We start from the raw sequence: 14,002 nt of genomic DNA, 5'->3' as shown, positions 1-14,002 counted from the left end.
TAAAAATAAACACATAGAAAAATAGTTTTTTCAAATTTAAAAGAATAGAATTTGGTCATTTTAACCAAACTTGGGTGACAAATGGTCATATGTCCTTTATTTAATAAGTAAAGATTACATGTAATTTTATTGATAATTTCTTTACGGGAGAATATGCTCTAAAACTTATATTGGACCACAAGCGAACCGGTGGTTCGCACCAGGTTTGAGGTCCAACCTGATTCTGACGGTTCACGATTTGTGTTTTTAATATAAATACTTTTTTTTTTCCAAATCCTCTTGCCAACGAATTTCTACACCTTTTCACATTAATTTCTGCCATTATTTTTAAACATTTTGTCATCGACATTGTTCACGGTTAAAGACATGTGACGCCAAAGACGGCAGTGGATAACGACAGCTATTTTTAAAGTTAGATTCAAATCGAATCAAACCCAAACATATTCAAACTCAATTCGGTTAATAAATATTTGAGTCTAAACTCAAACTCGGGCTCGACAAGCCAAAAAATGGATGCTCCATATATGCTCGTTAACAAGCGAGCTGCTCACATGCGAGCTTGACTCAGCTAAGCTCAACGAACCCAAACTCGAGCCGAGCTTGGCGAGTTGCTCGCAAGCTCAGCTTAGTAGGCTCAACAAGGACCAAAAGCCTCTTAAATGATTGTACAAACAACAAATGAAAGAAGCTTGCATTATTATATTGGTCCAAATACCTCTCATTTTAACAACCAGAAAAAAAATGAAAAAGAAGAAAGTTTGAAGTCTGTATGCAACCACTGAACTTCTATGCCAAAAACTTCAAAACAATCTACTCTAAGTTTGTGGAAGTAATAGACTCCCTTCAAACAATAGATGGTTCTGAAGAAAAGTAAGTATGCACTTTGAAATTTCATTTCCTTGAACAATGAAAAATTGTAAATATTTAACTCATTTGATGGCAAGAATACAATAACACATAACACAACGACACAGAAAAGTAGAGACGCAAAAACCCCCAAATTAGAAACCCTAATTCCAAAATTAAAATTCAATAAGTTTCAACAAACAATTAACAAATTCAACTATTCAAATAACAAACAGCAAAGCTTGTTTCATTGTTATTGAACTCGTCGTCGTCGTCGAACGCAAAAATATTGCATAAACAGAGTTGCTTGAACACTGAACACGGAGATGTTATGTGATTGGAACATGTCGAACTGTTGAACGTCGTTGTTATTGGAACTGACATTGTTGAACGCTTGAGTTTGGAACACGAAGTGGGCGCACGGAGACGGAGACAGTGAACACCGAAAGAAGAAGACAAGGTCAGAATGGAAGACTGAAGAAGAACTGAAAATGTCTGAAGAGTCGTGCGAAAAGGCAAAGGGTAAAAAGACACTCTCGCCCTGTCATTCAATTTTTAAAATGAGACAATATTGTTCAACTTAAAATTTTTTCATGACATTTGGGAGTTGGGTTGGGCGAGCCCAATCTGCTCACAAGCTGAGGAAGCTGCTCAGCTGTATAGTTTGAGTTTAAATTTGAACTTATTTATATTGATATACAAAGCTCACGTTTATATTTAGATTCATTCATATCAAGTTTGTTTCAAGTTTGTTCGATTCAAGTTTAAATTTAAATTTGAATAAGTTCGATTTAAATCTAACCCTAACTATTTTTGCTCTACTACAGCTGATGACATATTATATTAATGACTATATTTGTAATTGTTGTTGACAAAGAACTCTTGTTGATATTGTGATCGATGTTTCTTCTTCAACGGCAACAACAAGAAGCTAGTGGTTATTGTAAGATTTTTCTTTTTTTTTTTTTGGTTAAATTTAAAGTAAACAAATTATTAATGGCGCCTATGAATACTAAATGACTCGATATATTTGTAAGAAGTTAATTTGTTATTGTTAATTTGTAATTAATTTATTGTTATCGATTTTTTTATTTTATATTATAAATTAGTAATTTTATTATATAACTATGTTGGATGTATTATACTTCATTCAAATCGTGACTATTTTCAAAAATTTAGAAATTGAATTTTGTGGCACCTTGTATATATTATATATATTTAATATGCATTTGACATCCGGGCAAGAAACTGTTTTCTAAATTTATAACATGTTATAATGAAAATAGCTACGAAAGAAATAAATTAAAATGACTAGAATCAATTAGTACTTTGTAAATTGTAAGTATAAAAATTTGTAATAAAAAGAGATATTTACCTTAACTAGGTTTTTATACTAGTCAATTTGGATGACCTTTTGTAAGCCTTATTACGATAAACCAATATATTATAATCTTTTTAGATGTCAGTTTAGTGATCAAATTATAAATATTGTTATTATTACAAATATATGGAGTTATGTAAGAAATAAATTTTCATTTATGTGAGCTTTTTGTGATCTTAACCTTTTTTCAACATTTTTGTTTTCAAATGGTCCATTTTAATGAGTTATTATCTTCCTTGTTGGTGAATTACTTTTATTTGAGAACACTATAACAAACATTTCGTCTAATCATAAATTTATTTTGTAATATGTTCTTAAAAACAGATATGAGATACATAGATCAGGGATACATAGATCGAGGATAAAAAATTATCATACCCAAAACCACCAAAAAAAAAAAAACCTCAAACTTGTGCACATTTTTGCTATTTGTTATTTTTCTTTCCAAGGTAACCAGTATGACCATGTGTCGACCACTCATTGGTTGACAATTTATATATTATTATTAAATCTAAAATATATTATAGTATATTACAAATATAATCATATCATATATCTATTAAATTGATAGAAAATTTTGGACAAAAAATATGAATTTGTCATTTTTTAAGAAAATTAAAATTAAAATTTTAAAATATTATAAAAAAAAATCTGAACCTATATTTTTTTATATATAATTTTTTTTTTACACTGAAATTAACCTTGAGTGTACAGTATATGTAATTTGTTATAGGTATTTCTGAAACTCCGGGCCTAATTTTATAGGCTCGGCCCATGCTGTAATTTTGCCAGGTCGGGTTGGGTTTTATGACACGTGCCATGAGGATAAGCTATAAAAATTCACCCAGCTTTCTTTTGGCTGAAAAAAGAGTGAAAAGCTGATTCCTGAAACTGGGCTGCCTAGAGTTTTTAGTCTAGGGTTTCTGACTTCGAGGAAGCAGGCACAGCCATGGCCATGCAAACGGGAGTTAGTTTATCTAAAATAGTGATTTTAGCTGGTGCAGGTATGAATCACTTTCACTCTCTCAATAATTTATTCATTTACAGTTCATCTCTGTTTTGATCTGATTTTGAATTATTTGTAGGATACACGGGTACTGTCTTGATTAATAACGGTAAATTATCGGATTTGTTGGGGAAACTTCAGGTATTGTACTCTGATCTTTCTGTTTGCTTAAATTTTTATTTGTTGATTGATTGGTTGCAATATATTTGTGCTTATTGGTTGAATTTTGAGGAGTTTTTATTCTTTAACAAACAGTTTTCTTTTATTTTTTGAATTACTAGTTTCGTTTGTTGATATTATTAGGGGATTTTAGGTCCCATGCTAGTAAGAAGCCGTTTCTACTAACTGGTTATGTTTGGATTAACGATTGTTCAAAATTCTGTATTTTTGTTTTGTTCAGTTAGTTAGGATCCCTTTATCTTGAAAAGGGTTATTGCTGTTTTCACGTTTTAAATAATAATAAAAAATAGCATTAAACAGAAATCGATTATCACGGTAGTCTTAATTTCTTTTTGTTTTTGGACAGGAATTGGTGAGGGGATTAGAAAATTCTGCTGGACATGATGGTGATTCTGACCTCTCCTCTGATGCTATCGCTGCCCAGGTAATCAGGACAGAATTCTTGCTTGCTTGAATCCTTAATAAATTTATATTTTCTTTTTTTTTTTTTCTGTGTTCTGTGTGTTTTATATGAAGACTGTGTAATAATTCAATGTTTTTGAAATTCCTTATAGATACGGCGCATTAAAATGGAGTTTCAGCAGATAGCCTCAACTAGACAGATTACTGTGCTTAATGGGACTTCTGGTGGTACTGCCTTACATGTCTTTCTGTGTTTATGAAAAATTGGTTAAACAGTTAATTGATTGATGTACCCAATTGCTTAAATTTAATTGTAAGTAGATATTAGAAAGGCTTCACCATAAGGAAATCTAATTGCATTCTGTTTTTGAATAATACCAATCAAGTGATTTATTTATTTTTTTGGTTCTATTGTTTCTCTTTGGTTTTAACCATACTTAATTGATGTTTTTTTATTCCTCAACTTGTGTTTGTGTAGGTAATAGTGCTACTTCTCTTATAATTCCAGCTGCAACTTTGGGGGCGTTAGGTTATGGTTACATGTGGTGGAAGGTACCTACTTTAGGCTGTTGTTAACATGGTCCTCAGTTCTTGTGTGAACAATTCAGATTTTTTTTAAACATTTTTCAGAGTTGCGTATCTTTTTTCACTTTTTTGATTTTTGATCTGTGTACTTTGAGGAGACTGATTTTGTCCATTATGTTTTGTTGTTAGGGTATTTCATTCTCTGATCTCATGTGGGTAACTAAAAAAAGTATGACAGCTGCTGTTTCAAACTTGACAAACCATCTGGAAAATGTTACAGAAGCTCTTTCTGTAAGTTCAGTTTCATTCCTTCCATTTACATATATTTTGACTAGAGTTTTTATCAGTTCGGGTGTGCTTTGGAGGGCATTTCTGGTAAAATAAGTAGATGATCATGAAGAATAAACACTAATGACTCATTCAAAGCATTTTTCAATTGCGTAGATTCATGGTTCAGAAGTATTGCTTTCCCTATTTGTTGCCTGTTCTAATTACCTTACAAATATTTTTTTGTATTGCTGAGCTCCTTGGGATTTGATCTATTGATAATGAGTCTGTTTGGTTTTTGGTAAGTGCACGGTCTTCTCCAACCAGAGGTTGGAATTTTGGATTTTTGAACTCTGGACATATGTGCTTCAATGACTTCTACTTTAGGCTCTTTATTTCTTATTGAATAATAAAAAAATAAAAAGCTTTTTTCTTTTTGTGGGTTCAATTTGCTATTGTCATATGTATGGGCATAGGCAGTTTTCATACTAGACTGGGCTAATAAAATATTTTCTAAATAAATTGCTGCATAACTATTGAGTAGTTTTTTCCCTTTTTAATAATAAACTTCCACAATCAGAGAATTCATTGATGGCATAAACTATTTTTTATGTCAATGAATGTTTGTGTTTTGAATTTCTAGGTTAGCTTGAGAAGTCAGTTAGATCTTACATATTAAACCTAGATCTAAACTCCACTTCAGAAACTAAAACAAACAATCACAGTTGTATCTTATATGAAATCAATAAAAACATTGATACTTTGTAGAAAAGAATTGAAAGAATCAACATGAGCAGTAGTTATGAACAGACAGAATATATATATATATTCTTAATATGAAGATAAGTAGTATATTAAGGAGAATTAAGAGACATTAATAGTTTAATGGTGGCAACTAGGTTCTGTTGCACAATGGCAGGGATACTTACCAAAATACTAAAAAATTCTGCGTGATTTGTTCAATATGGAAAAAAAAAAAAAAAGATTCATACAACTGTGGTAGAAAGAAAGATTCCCACGATCTTTTTGTAAAAACCAAAAATGGCACCCATGGTCTGTTTTTCTTGTGGCATAAAAAGCTTTTGGTAATATCAGTTTTGCTAAATTTGATTTTAAAATATTCAGCAGATATATGAGTTTTACACTTATGTTAGTGCCACGTTTTGTTTGAGCGGGCAACACACATTTTCTAAGAGGAACTTATTTAGTACTTTATTAACTTGCTACATGTACCAGGCTACCAACACGATCATGGAATATGCTCACATGTTTTTATTGCATTCTTTTGTTGAAAAGGTGGCAAAGAAGCATTTGACTCAGCGAATTCAGGCTCTGAATGATAAAGTGGAAAAGCAGAATGAGATCTCAAAGGATATTCAAAAGAATGTGAGCTTTTCTTTCTTATTGAAGTCATGTAGTTCAAACATTTGAGAGTGCACATGCTTTGTACATGTGTGATTGTGTTTTGGACAGGCGTATGAGGTAACACTATGCATTGCTTGGTGTTGATACAGGTAAAGGAGGCTTGTGATGATCTTTTTAAGGTTGAAGATAGTTTGAAGGACTTGCAAAGCATGATTTACGGTTTGGTGAGTTATTTCTTGATGTTATCCAATCTAACTTGCCATGCTGTGTCTCTGATTTAGTCCCCACATTTCAGATTCTTTTTCCTTAAAATTTTCTTTATTTTCTGGCAAGACCAAAAGAGAGTTGAGATCATATTTTTCATTGAATTTCAGCCAACACTGCCTGAGGTGCTGAGCAATTCCTTACATGCTTGCATTCATGTATCCATTTTCCCTTTTCTCAATGCAATAATTATTTTCATGTTGCAGGATGGGAAGATAGATTCATTGGGATACAAGCAGGTGAAATTTTTGTTTTATTTTTATTTTTTCTATTTGTATGTTAAAACTAATTTAATCTAGTGAGCGCAGGAAAACATATCTACCTATAGCTCTAAGTTTTAATTTTCCCAATTACTGATATTGGCCAGTTATGGAATTATATGGGATCATTATGTTAAGTGATATAGATTATCACATAAGAGACATGATCTACTTTTAATTATCTATATGAATAGCAGGTTGGTAAGTAGAAATTTGATTGATATTATTGATTAGTTTGCCAAGTGTTTTTTTTTTTGGTTGTTTTAATTTTTCATAGAAATAAAAATGTTGAATTCGGTCATTTATTTCTCTTTGGTTGACATCTGTTTTCCAAATTGACATCCGCCGTTAGGATTTGGGAATTTGGCTACCTTTTTTTAATAGGAACTGAAATAATGACTCTCTATTCCTTGTTAGATTATTCATTTTCTATTAAATACCTAAATCACTTTTTTCAGTTGAACAAAACGTCCCAAACCTTACTATAGGGCATGAAAATAAAAAAGCATTACTAATATGCAATGCTAGTAAACGAAGAAAAGGAAAAAGAGAAGGAAAACCACATTTTGCTAAGATGCTGACACTGGGATTTTTTGGGTTTGTTCCAGAGTAGCATATGTTTTTGACAATCTACTTTAAGTTTTTCCTTTTAGGTATCTATTTCCTAGCCCTGCTCGAATTATTTGAAGAATATCACTCCTATATTCTTAATATCTGAAAATTTTTCTATTAGACAGTTATCATGGCATGGAAGTTTAAATAATTTACTGGTTACAGTGGATCAGTTTGATTATTAAAGTTAACTAATTATGAGTTAGTAATTTTTTTAGTTTTGTTTTGCAGACTGGTGAAGTATGCTATTGTTTTTCATTTTGCAGGATGATTTTTAAATTTTCTTAGGTTTTTGTGGTATTTAATGTTGATGTGACAATTGGTATCTGGTGCATATTATCGTCAGTATAAATTTTGAGTTTTATGTTTATATTTTCAAGTGACATTGACTATTGCTTGTATTTGAATACTGTATCTGTGTGTTGAGGGTGTAGTTAATTCCTTTGTGACAGGATGTAACGAATGTTGGTATGTACTACCTTTGTAGCCTTGTTGATGGGAGAGAAGGGAAAATGCCTGAGAGTATACAGGTTTGTTCTATAGTAGTTATATTGATTTTAACTTTATGGTTGTCTTTGATTTCTTAAGTGTTCACCTTAAGATTCTAGTTGGATATATCTTGTCGAAGTTATGCATGCTTATTGAAATAAAAGCATCATGTCTTGGGTGGGTTCTGCAATCTATCTGTGTCAAATTTTCATCTTTATCTGATGTGTCAAGTGTCTCTGAGTGTACAATTGGGAAACTATGGAACCATGTTAAGTCTGCATAACAGTAGTTCTGTATTTAGAGAATTTGGTTACAGATTCTTCTAATCAGAAATTTGATTCTCAATCTAATAGAGCATACTGAATAAGGTGAATTGTTTCCATATAATCATATTTAAGAATTATATTTCCAGAAGCTCCATAATGTAAACCTATAGTAGAAATTGTCAACCTTTTTAGTGAAAGTTCTCAGAAGTCTGATCAAGTGTAAGGATTTAGGTTTCATAGATGTTCAGTAAAGGGTATGTGATGAATCTACCCTAGTAGACATCCTGTTGGCAGATAATGGATCATTTCTTCTATTAAACATGCTGTGGTCACAAATGCTGGTTGTATTAAAAATTGCATCTTGTACTGTTTCTTGATAAACCAAATAGCAATTTTGTGCATTGAAACTGTTTGATTGGCGTTTTCTTGCAGGATAAGTTTAAACTTGGTGAGAAGGCTCGTCTTTTACTCAAAGCTCCACGCTTAAAGGTATCTATTGAAATTTAAGGAATTCATTTAATTCTATTTGAATACAAGTATTTTATGCTTTAACACCTATAGATTGATGGTTTTGAGGAGGGGGAATAGAGGAATTTTATGCAACTACTGAAACTTTAGCTAATAGATAGACAATGGTTTTCTTAATCCAATAAAAATTAAATGTTAAAAGGTTTTAAGGAGATTAATATATGATGGCTTAAACCGTGGTTAACTACTTCCATCATTAAATGCCATGGATAAGCCTCTTAACGAGACCTTTTAACGGTGAATTCAAAGCCATATATAGTGTTGCCCCAAGCAAGCAAGTGCTTATTTATCTTAAAAAGATTTTGCTAGTGACTGTTAGATGTTTTACTGGACATCTTTGTGGTAGAACTAAAAAACTTTTAACCACTACAGATTCAGGCTAGTTCACTTTTGTAAATGAGCAATACTATGCATATTCATTTTGGGTATATAAATATGTATGCACTTATGTATGTCATCATATAATTGAGTATTGTTTTATCGTTAATTTAAACTTACCTAATTATATAATGACACATATAAGTGTGTACCTAAAATGGGTATACATAATTTTATTCTTGTAAATTTCATATTTATTCTCAGCCACAGCATGAATATTTTGTACTACCATATTTCAGGGACTTAAGGGAATTTCAGATTCTATGTATGAAACTATCAATGACAAAATTACAGATAATATTGATCCCCAGCGAAGACTACTCTCAAGGTTTGAATTGTAAATATTTTCTTTATCTGAAATTGCATGTACAACTGTGTATGCATACATGTTTATGGGCAGCTAGCACGTTGCCTCATTTGATTCAATGAGTTGTTACCAATTGCTATTCACCGCATATTTCTATTCTGACATTGTGTTTACTTTAGCCTTAAAGTCAGAGGTGTCCATGGTTTGCCTGATTGCTGAGAAAATTTTTGGAAAAGAATGAAAATACATGATAATATATTTGGCTGTCCAAGGGGGTGCCGATCTCCCACAACAACCATTGCATTCCTCAAGATTAAATTTTATTCACCTTCTAAAGCTTTATATTATTAATATGATACATGTGTATGTTGGTGTTTAAATTCTGTGGTGCCATTTTATAGAAGTCTAAAATTTATGTATCAGTTGGTTTATTTACCTTGTTAAAGATAATATGATGCAGGATCACTTCAGCATAGCATTGAAGAAAGAGGGGGACAGCTTCATAATGAGACAATATATATCATATGAAATAAAAATGGTAATTAGTTGTAATTCTCTCTTTTTCGATGTATTATTTTTTAAATGGATGTCGTGCATGACCAGGCTATTGCTGTATTTAGAGAAAGAAAAATTAAGAATGTTGTTTAGTGGTAGTTGCTGCAGCGGACCCTTTGCTGTCAAAAAAATTGCTATTATAAATTCAGTACTACCATTCTATATCCTCAAGTTGTGTGAGATTTTGAAAGTGAATTTCCTGCCTCTCACCCATTGGATTGTTGATGCTCATAAAACTATGGATTTAATCACACAACAATCGAGTTATTAGAGGCTGCAAACACACAGGAGAACGAGAAAGTTCTTGAATTGGAGAAGATGTGGGAATAGTTTCTTGGAGACGGATTTCATTCTGTCATTATTTTGTAATTTAAGATTGGAGAAGCAGAAGAAAGAAGAGTTGCAGTGGTGTTTGGAGGATGGTGACTAGGGGTGGGTACAAACTGAGTCTAGTATGAATACCTCTTGAATCAAGTTTGGTTCGAATGAAAAATAGCTTGGTGTGAGTCCAAGTTGAGTTCGTCGAGTCAACATTAAGGATAGTTTGAGTTCGGTTAAAATGAAAATGATTCGATTCAAGTTTGGTTTAAATTTAATTTAAATTTATAATTTGAATCTATAATTTAAATATATGGTTTAGATTTATAGTTTGAATTCGTGACTTGTTAACAAAATGATGTTGCTTAACAATTACTTAATATAATTTGAATCGAATCATGAGTTAAGTTTAAATTGAATCGAGTTATTTATCTTGTTTGTAAGTTAAATTGACTTAAACTTGTTATAATTTGAGTTTGAGTTGTTTTCAAAAGAAGTTGAATATTTTAATTTGAATTCGATTTAAATTTGTTATTTTTCAACTTTCAAAGTAAAAATTCGTCATTTTGATTTAATTTAGGCGTTAAATAGTCGATCTTCCGGATTTCTATCAACTGAAAAAAGGTCCTCTGGTAGCGTAGAGAGTATCAAAACAACCTTTCAAATTGTTAAACCTAATTTTCATGGCCAAAATTTTATGGAATTAGGTTAAGCTTCAATATTGTAAATGTGCAGATGTCCTCTCAGAATCATCACGCGTGTACTTTTTTGTTTTAATACAAAAGACTACCAACAATTGTTTTACGAGAAGCAACAATGGTACTCTAATGGGGACCATCCTTAAATTATATCATTCTATTGGATTAAATTGTAAGACAGAAATCCATACCTCACATATGTTGATGGGCGGAATCCATATATCTAATATCTATCTTCAAAGAGCCAGTAGCTGAAGAAGATAAGAGATATTACATTGAGTGAGAGAAATGGCAGAAGCCATCCATTTTACGTCAGCTGGAAATATAAACCAAGTTTTCAAAACATGCCCAACCAAATCCCCCAAGCTTCAGACATCCAGATTCTGCGCAGCTGCTTTCAAGAAAAATGACTTCTCACTGGTAATACTTACTAAACTCTTTGGCCGACGCTGTTCATGGCGTCGACCTTTTCAGTTTGGCGAATTAACCCTACATCGGTTCCTGCTTATAGATAGAATTTTGTTGTGCTGGCTGCTGACAGATCACGAAAAGGAGTTGCAAAAGGCCGCCTCCTTTGATCACCATATCAACATCGGATGGAAGATGGCATACGAATTGGAATTGTGAGTATTTTGTATCTCTGCGGGATTTGCAATTGCAGGATTTGGTTGAAGCTGAAGACAAGAATGCAAATGTTTCCATCAACCTCACCATCCAAAAGGTCTTTTTATTTTTTTTCATTATGTCAAAATTATATCATAGCTGATAGCACATTCACATCTGAAGCTATTTTTCCCATTAATTGTGAGAATACTGTAAAACTGATCATATGTTTTTTATTCATTAATTTATTAATATCTTCTTCTTCTTCTTCTTCCAGCATGCCAGCTTTGGCTTATCAGTAGATGGAAGGATCATCTCTTCCTTCACTCGAATATGCAGTAACTGTTCTTCCCCATATTGCAGAGAGGTAACTAAAGAATACAATTACCCCTTGGCTTTCTTATCATATTATTTGTATTTAAATGGGCTAGCTAATTGTTTGTGTAACAGATAGATACAAGCTTTAACGTTTGGGTTTTACTATCAAGTAGAGACAACAATAAGCGCCATAATAATAATTTTGAGCTACCTGAAATTGGTGGCGATGATCCTTCAGTAAGTCTCCAAACTCTCTCTCATTAATTTTCAGAATCTCCTTTTTCTTCTTCTTTATGTTTTAACAATATTACACCTGATACTTGCGCAGGTTATATACGTTAAACCAGGATATAAAGCCGAACTAGATTCACTGGTGCAGGATACAATCCGCCTTGCCACCTTAGTTAAGGCAAGACCTCGAACAAACTTGCCCACTGCTGTGAAATTCTAATTCGTGTGCTCAGTAATTAGCTTTTCTGTGTTGCTTCAGGATACCTGCTCAGAGTCGTGTGAGAAATCTGAACCTAAAATTCAATGTGAGTGCATGCTTTTGATCTCAATTTCGTAACACCTAGAAACCATTATTATTAGACTCATACACTTGTGTTTGCAGATATTGGTGCACAAAATTCTGCTTCCGTTGATAAGAGATGGGGAAGACTTTTGGAGTTGAGGGATGCAAATCTTTAGGCTGAATTTAACTATTCATGTCAATCATGTGCATGTTTTATGGAACCTGTTTCTGTTATGGTCCCAGTATAATGTTACTATATCTTATAAGTGTAATAATGATTAAAATAACGCCATTTCATCCCATTCTAAATTTAACAAATTGAACACCTCCACACTTGAGTTTAATAATACAAAATCTTTAAATTCAAACTTATTTAAATGAAACTCTTTTTAAGTTTGATCGAACCAAGCTAAATAATCAGACACACGCGAAGAGCCAACTAACCTTGAATCCACCCTGAATTGTGCATGCAAAGTCTAAAATTTAATTGTAATAACTCTTTAGTCCTCATTCTTTCAAATCCTTTAAATTAAACCTCATGTATATATTCTTTCTTCTCAAATTCGGTTTTTTTTTTCAAAATTACCAAGATAACCTTATTTCGCATGCCATTTCAATTAGGGATATTAATTAAAATCGATAAAAAATTTTTTGCATAAACCTTTTTAGGCAAACATATAATGGTTTCATTTTTATACACAAATTTACTTTTAATTTCAAAAATACCTTCTCTCCCAGCTTATTACGTCACTCTCAACGATTTACGTCACGTTTGGCTACCTAAAATTCTCTTAACAGATTCGATAATTTCTTATTCAAACTATCACTAATTCACGTTCTAAGAATTAAAAACATACCTAAAAATTGATAAATTTTTGTTTAGGTTTCAAATATAGATAATAACGAAAAAATAGCATAGATGAGAAGAATGATAAGTGAGAACCGACGTTGTATCACAGTGCGTATGGAGCATAAATAGTGTGTGTAAAGTGCATACAGGGTGCGTATGATGCGTATAGGATGTGTGCAGGATGCGTACAGGGTGCGTGTAGGGTGTATACAAGGTGCGTACAGAGTGCGTACAAGGTGCGTAAAGGGTGTGTGATACATAAAACTCATTTTAAAATCTCTCTCTCTCTCTCTCTCTCTCTCTCTCTCTCTCTCTCTCTCTCTCTCTCTCTCTCTCTCTCTCTCTCTCTATATATATATATATATATATATATATATGGGGTGCGAAGAGAGTGTACACCCTCATTGCACCTCTGATTTATATATATTATAATATTATATATTATATATTTATATATTATTATTTAATATTTAAATATTTTAATATTAATATAATATATATAAATAATAATAATAATTTTTAAATATATATTATATTGTTATATATATTTATTACATTTTTTAAATATTATATTATATTATTATATATAAATACATATATAACAGAGGTGTGATGAGAGTGCACACCCTCTTCGCACCCCCGTGTGTTAGATTTTAAAATGAGTTTTATGCACTCCGCATCCTTTACTTACCCGGCACTCTATGCACCTTCGCACCTTGTACACACTCTATACACCATGTACGCACCTTATATGTACCTTATACGCACCATTTACGTCTCATATGCACTGTGATACATTGTCAGTTCATACTTATAATTCTTCTCATCTATGCTATTTTTTCGTTACTATCTATATTTGAAACCTAAACAAAAATTTGTCAATTTTTAATCCTTAGAACGTGAATTAGTGATAGTTCAAATAGAAAATTATTAAATCTGTTAAGAAAATTTTAAGCAACCGAATGTGACATAAATCGCTGAGTGACGTAATAAGTCGATAGAGAATATTTTTGGAATTAAAAATAAATTTGCCTATAAAGATAAAACCGTTGTACGTTTACCTAAAAAGA

General features: G+C 31.9%; 2 protein-coding genes across 2 annotated transcripts; both read left to right on the top strand.

The window, feature by feature from the left end:
- Positions 1-3,070: 3,070 nt before the first annotated feature.
- LOC123213978 lies at positions 3,071-9,795 on the top strand. The gene is made up of 13 exons (XM_044633640.1): positions 3,071-3,231; positions 3,313-3,374; positions 3,760-3,837; positions 3,968-4,043; positions 4,294-4,367; positions 4,530-4,631; positions 5,904-5,993; positions 6,122-6,196; positions 6,443-6,475; positions 7,561-7,638; positions 8,296-8,352; positions 9,009-9,097; positions 9,537-9,795. The coding sequence occupies exons 1-13, from the start codon at positions 3,177-3,179 to the stop codon at positions 9,550-9,552; spliced, it is 885 nt and encodes a 294-aa protein (XP_044489575.1). The 5' UTR covers positions 3,071-3,176; the 3' UTR covers positions 9,553-9,795.
- Positions 9,796-10,659: 864 nt separating this feature from the next.
- On the top strand, positions 10,660-12,413 carry LOC123213979 (large ribosomal RNA subunit accumulation protein YCED homolog 2, chloroplastic). Its single transcript, XM_044633641.1, has 7 exons — positions 10,660-11,067; positions 11,189-11,368; positions 11,528-11,617; positions 11,701-11,805; positions 11,897-11,977; positions 12,059-12,104; positions 12,182-12,413. The coding sequence occupies exons 1-7, from the start codon at positions 10,936-10,938 to the stop codon at positions 12,256-12,258; spliced, it is 711 nt and encodes a 236-aa protein (XP_044489576.1). The 5' UTR covers positions 10,660-10,935; the 3' UTR covers positions 12,259-12,413.
- Positions 12,414-14,002: the final 1,589 nt, after the last annotated feature.

The sequence above is a fragment of the Mangifera indica genome, chromosome 4, assembly GCF_011075055.1.
Source record: "Mangifera indica cultivar Alphonso chromosome 4, CATAS_Mindica_2.1, whole genome shotgun sequence".
NCBI lineage: Eukaryota > Viridiplantae > Streptophyta > Magnoliopsida > Sapindales > Anacardiaceae > Mangifera > Mangifera indica.
Note: the sequence above shows the minus strand (reverse complement) of the source record. Positions and strands in the feature narration are given on the sequence as shown.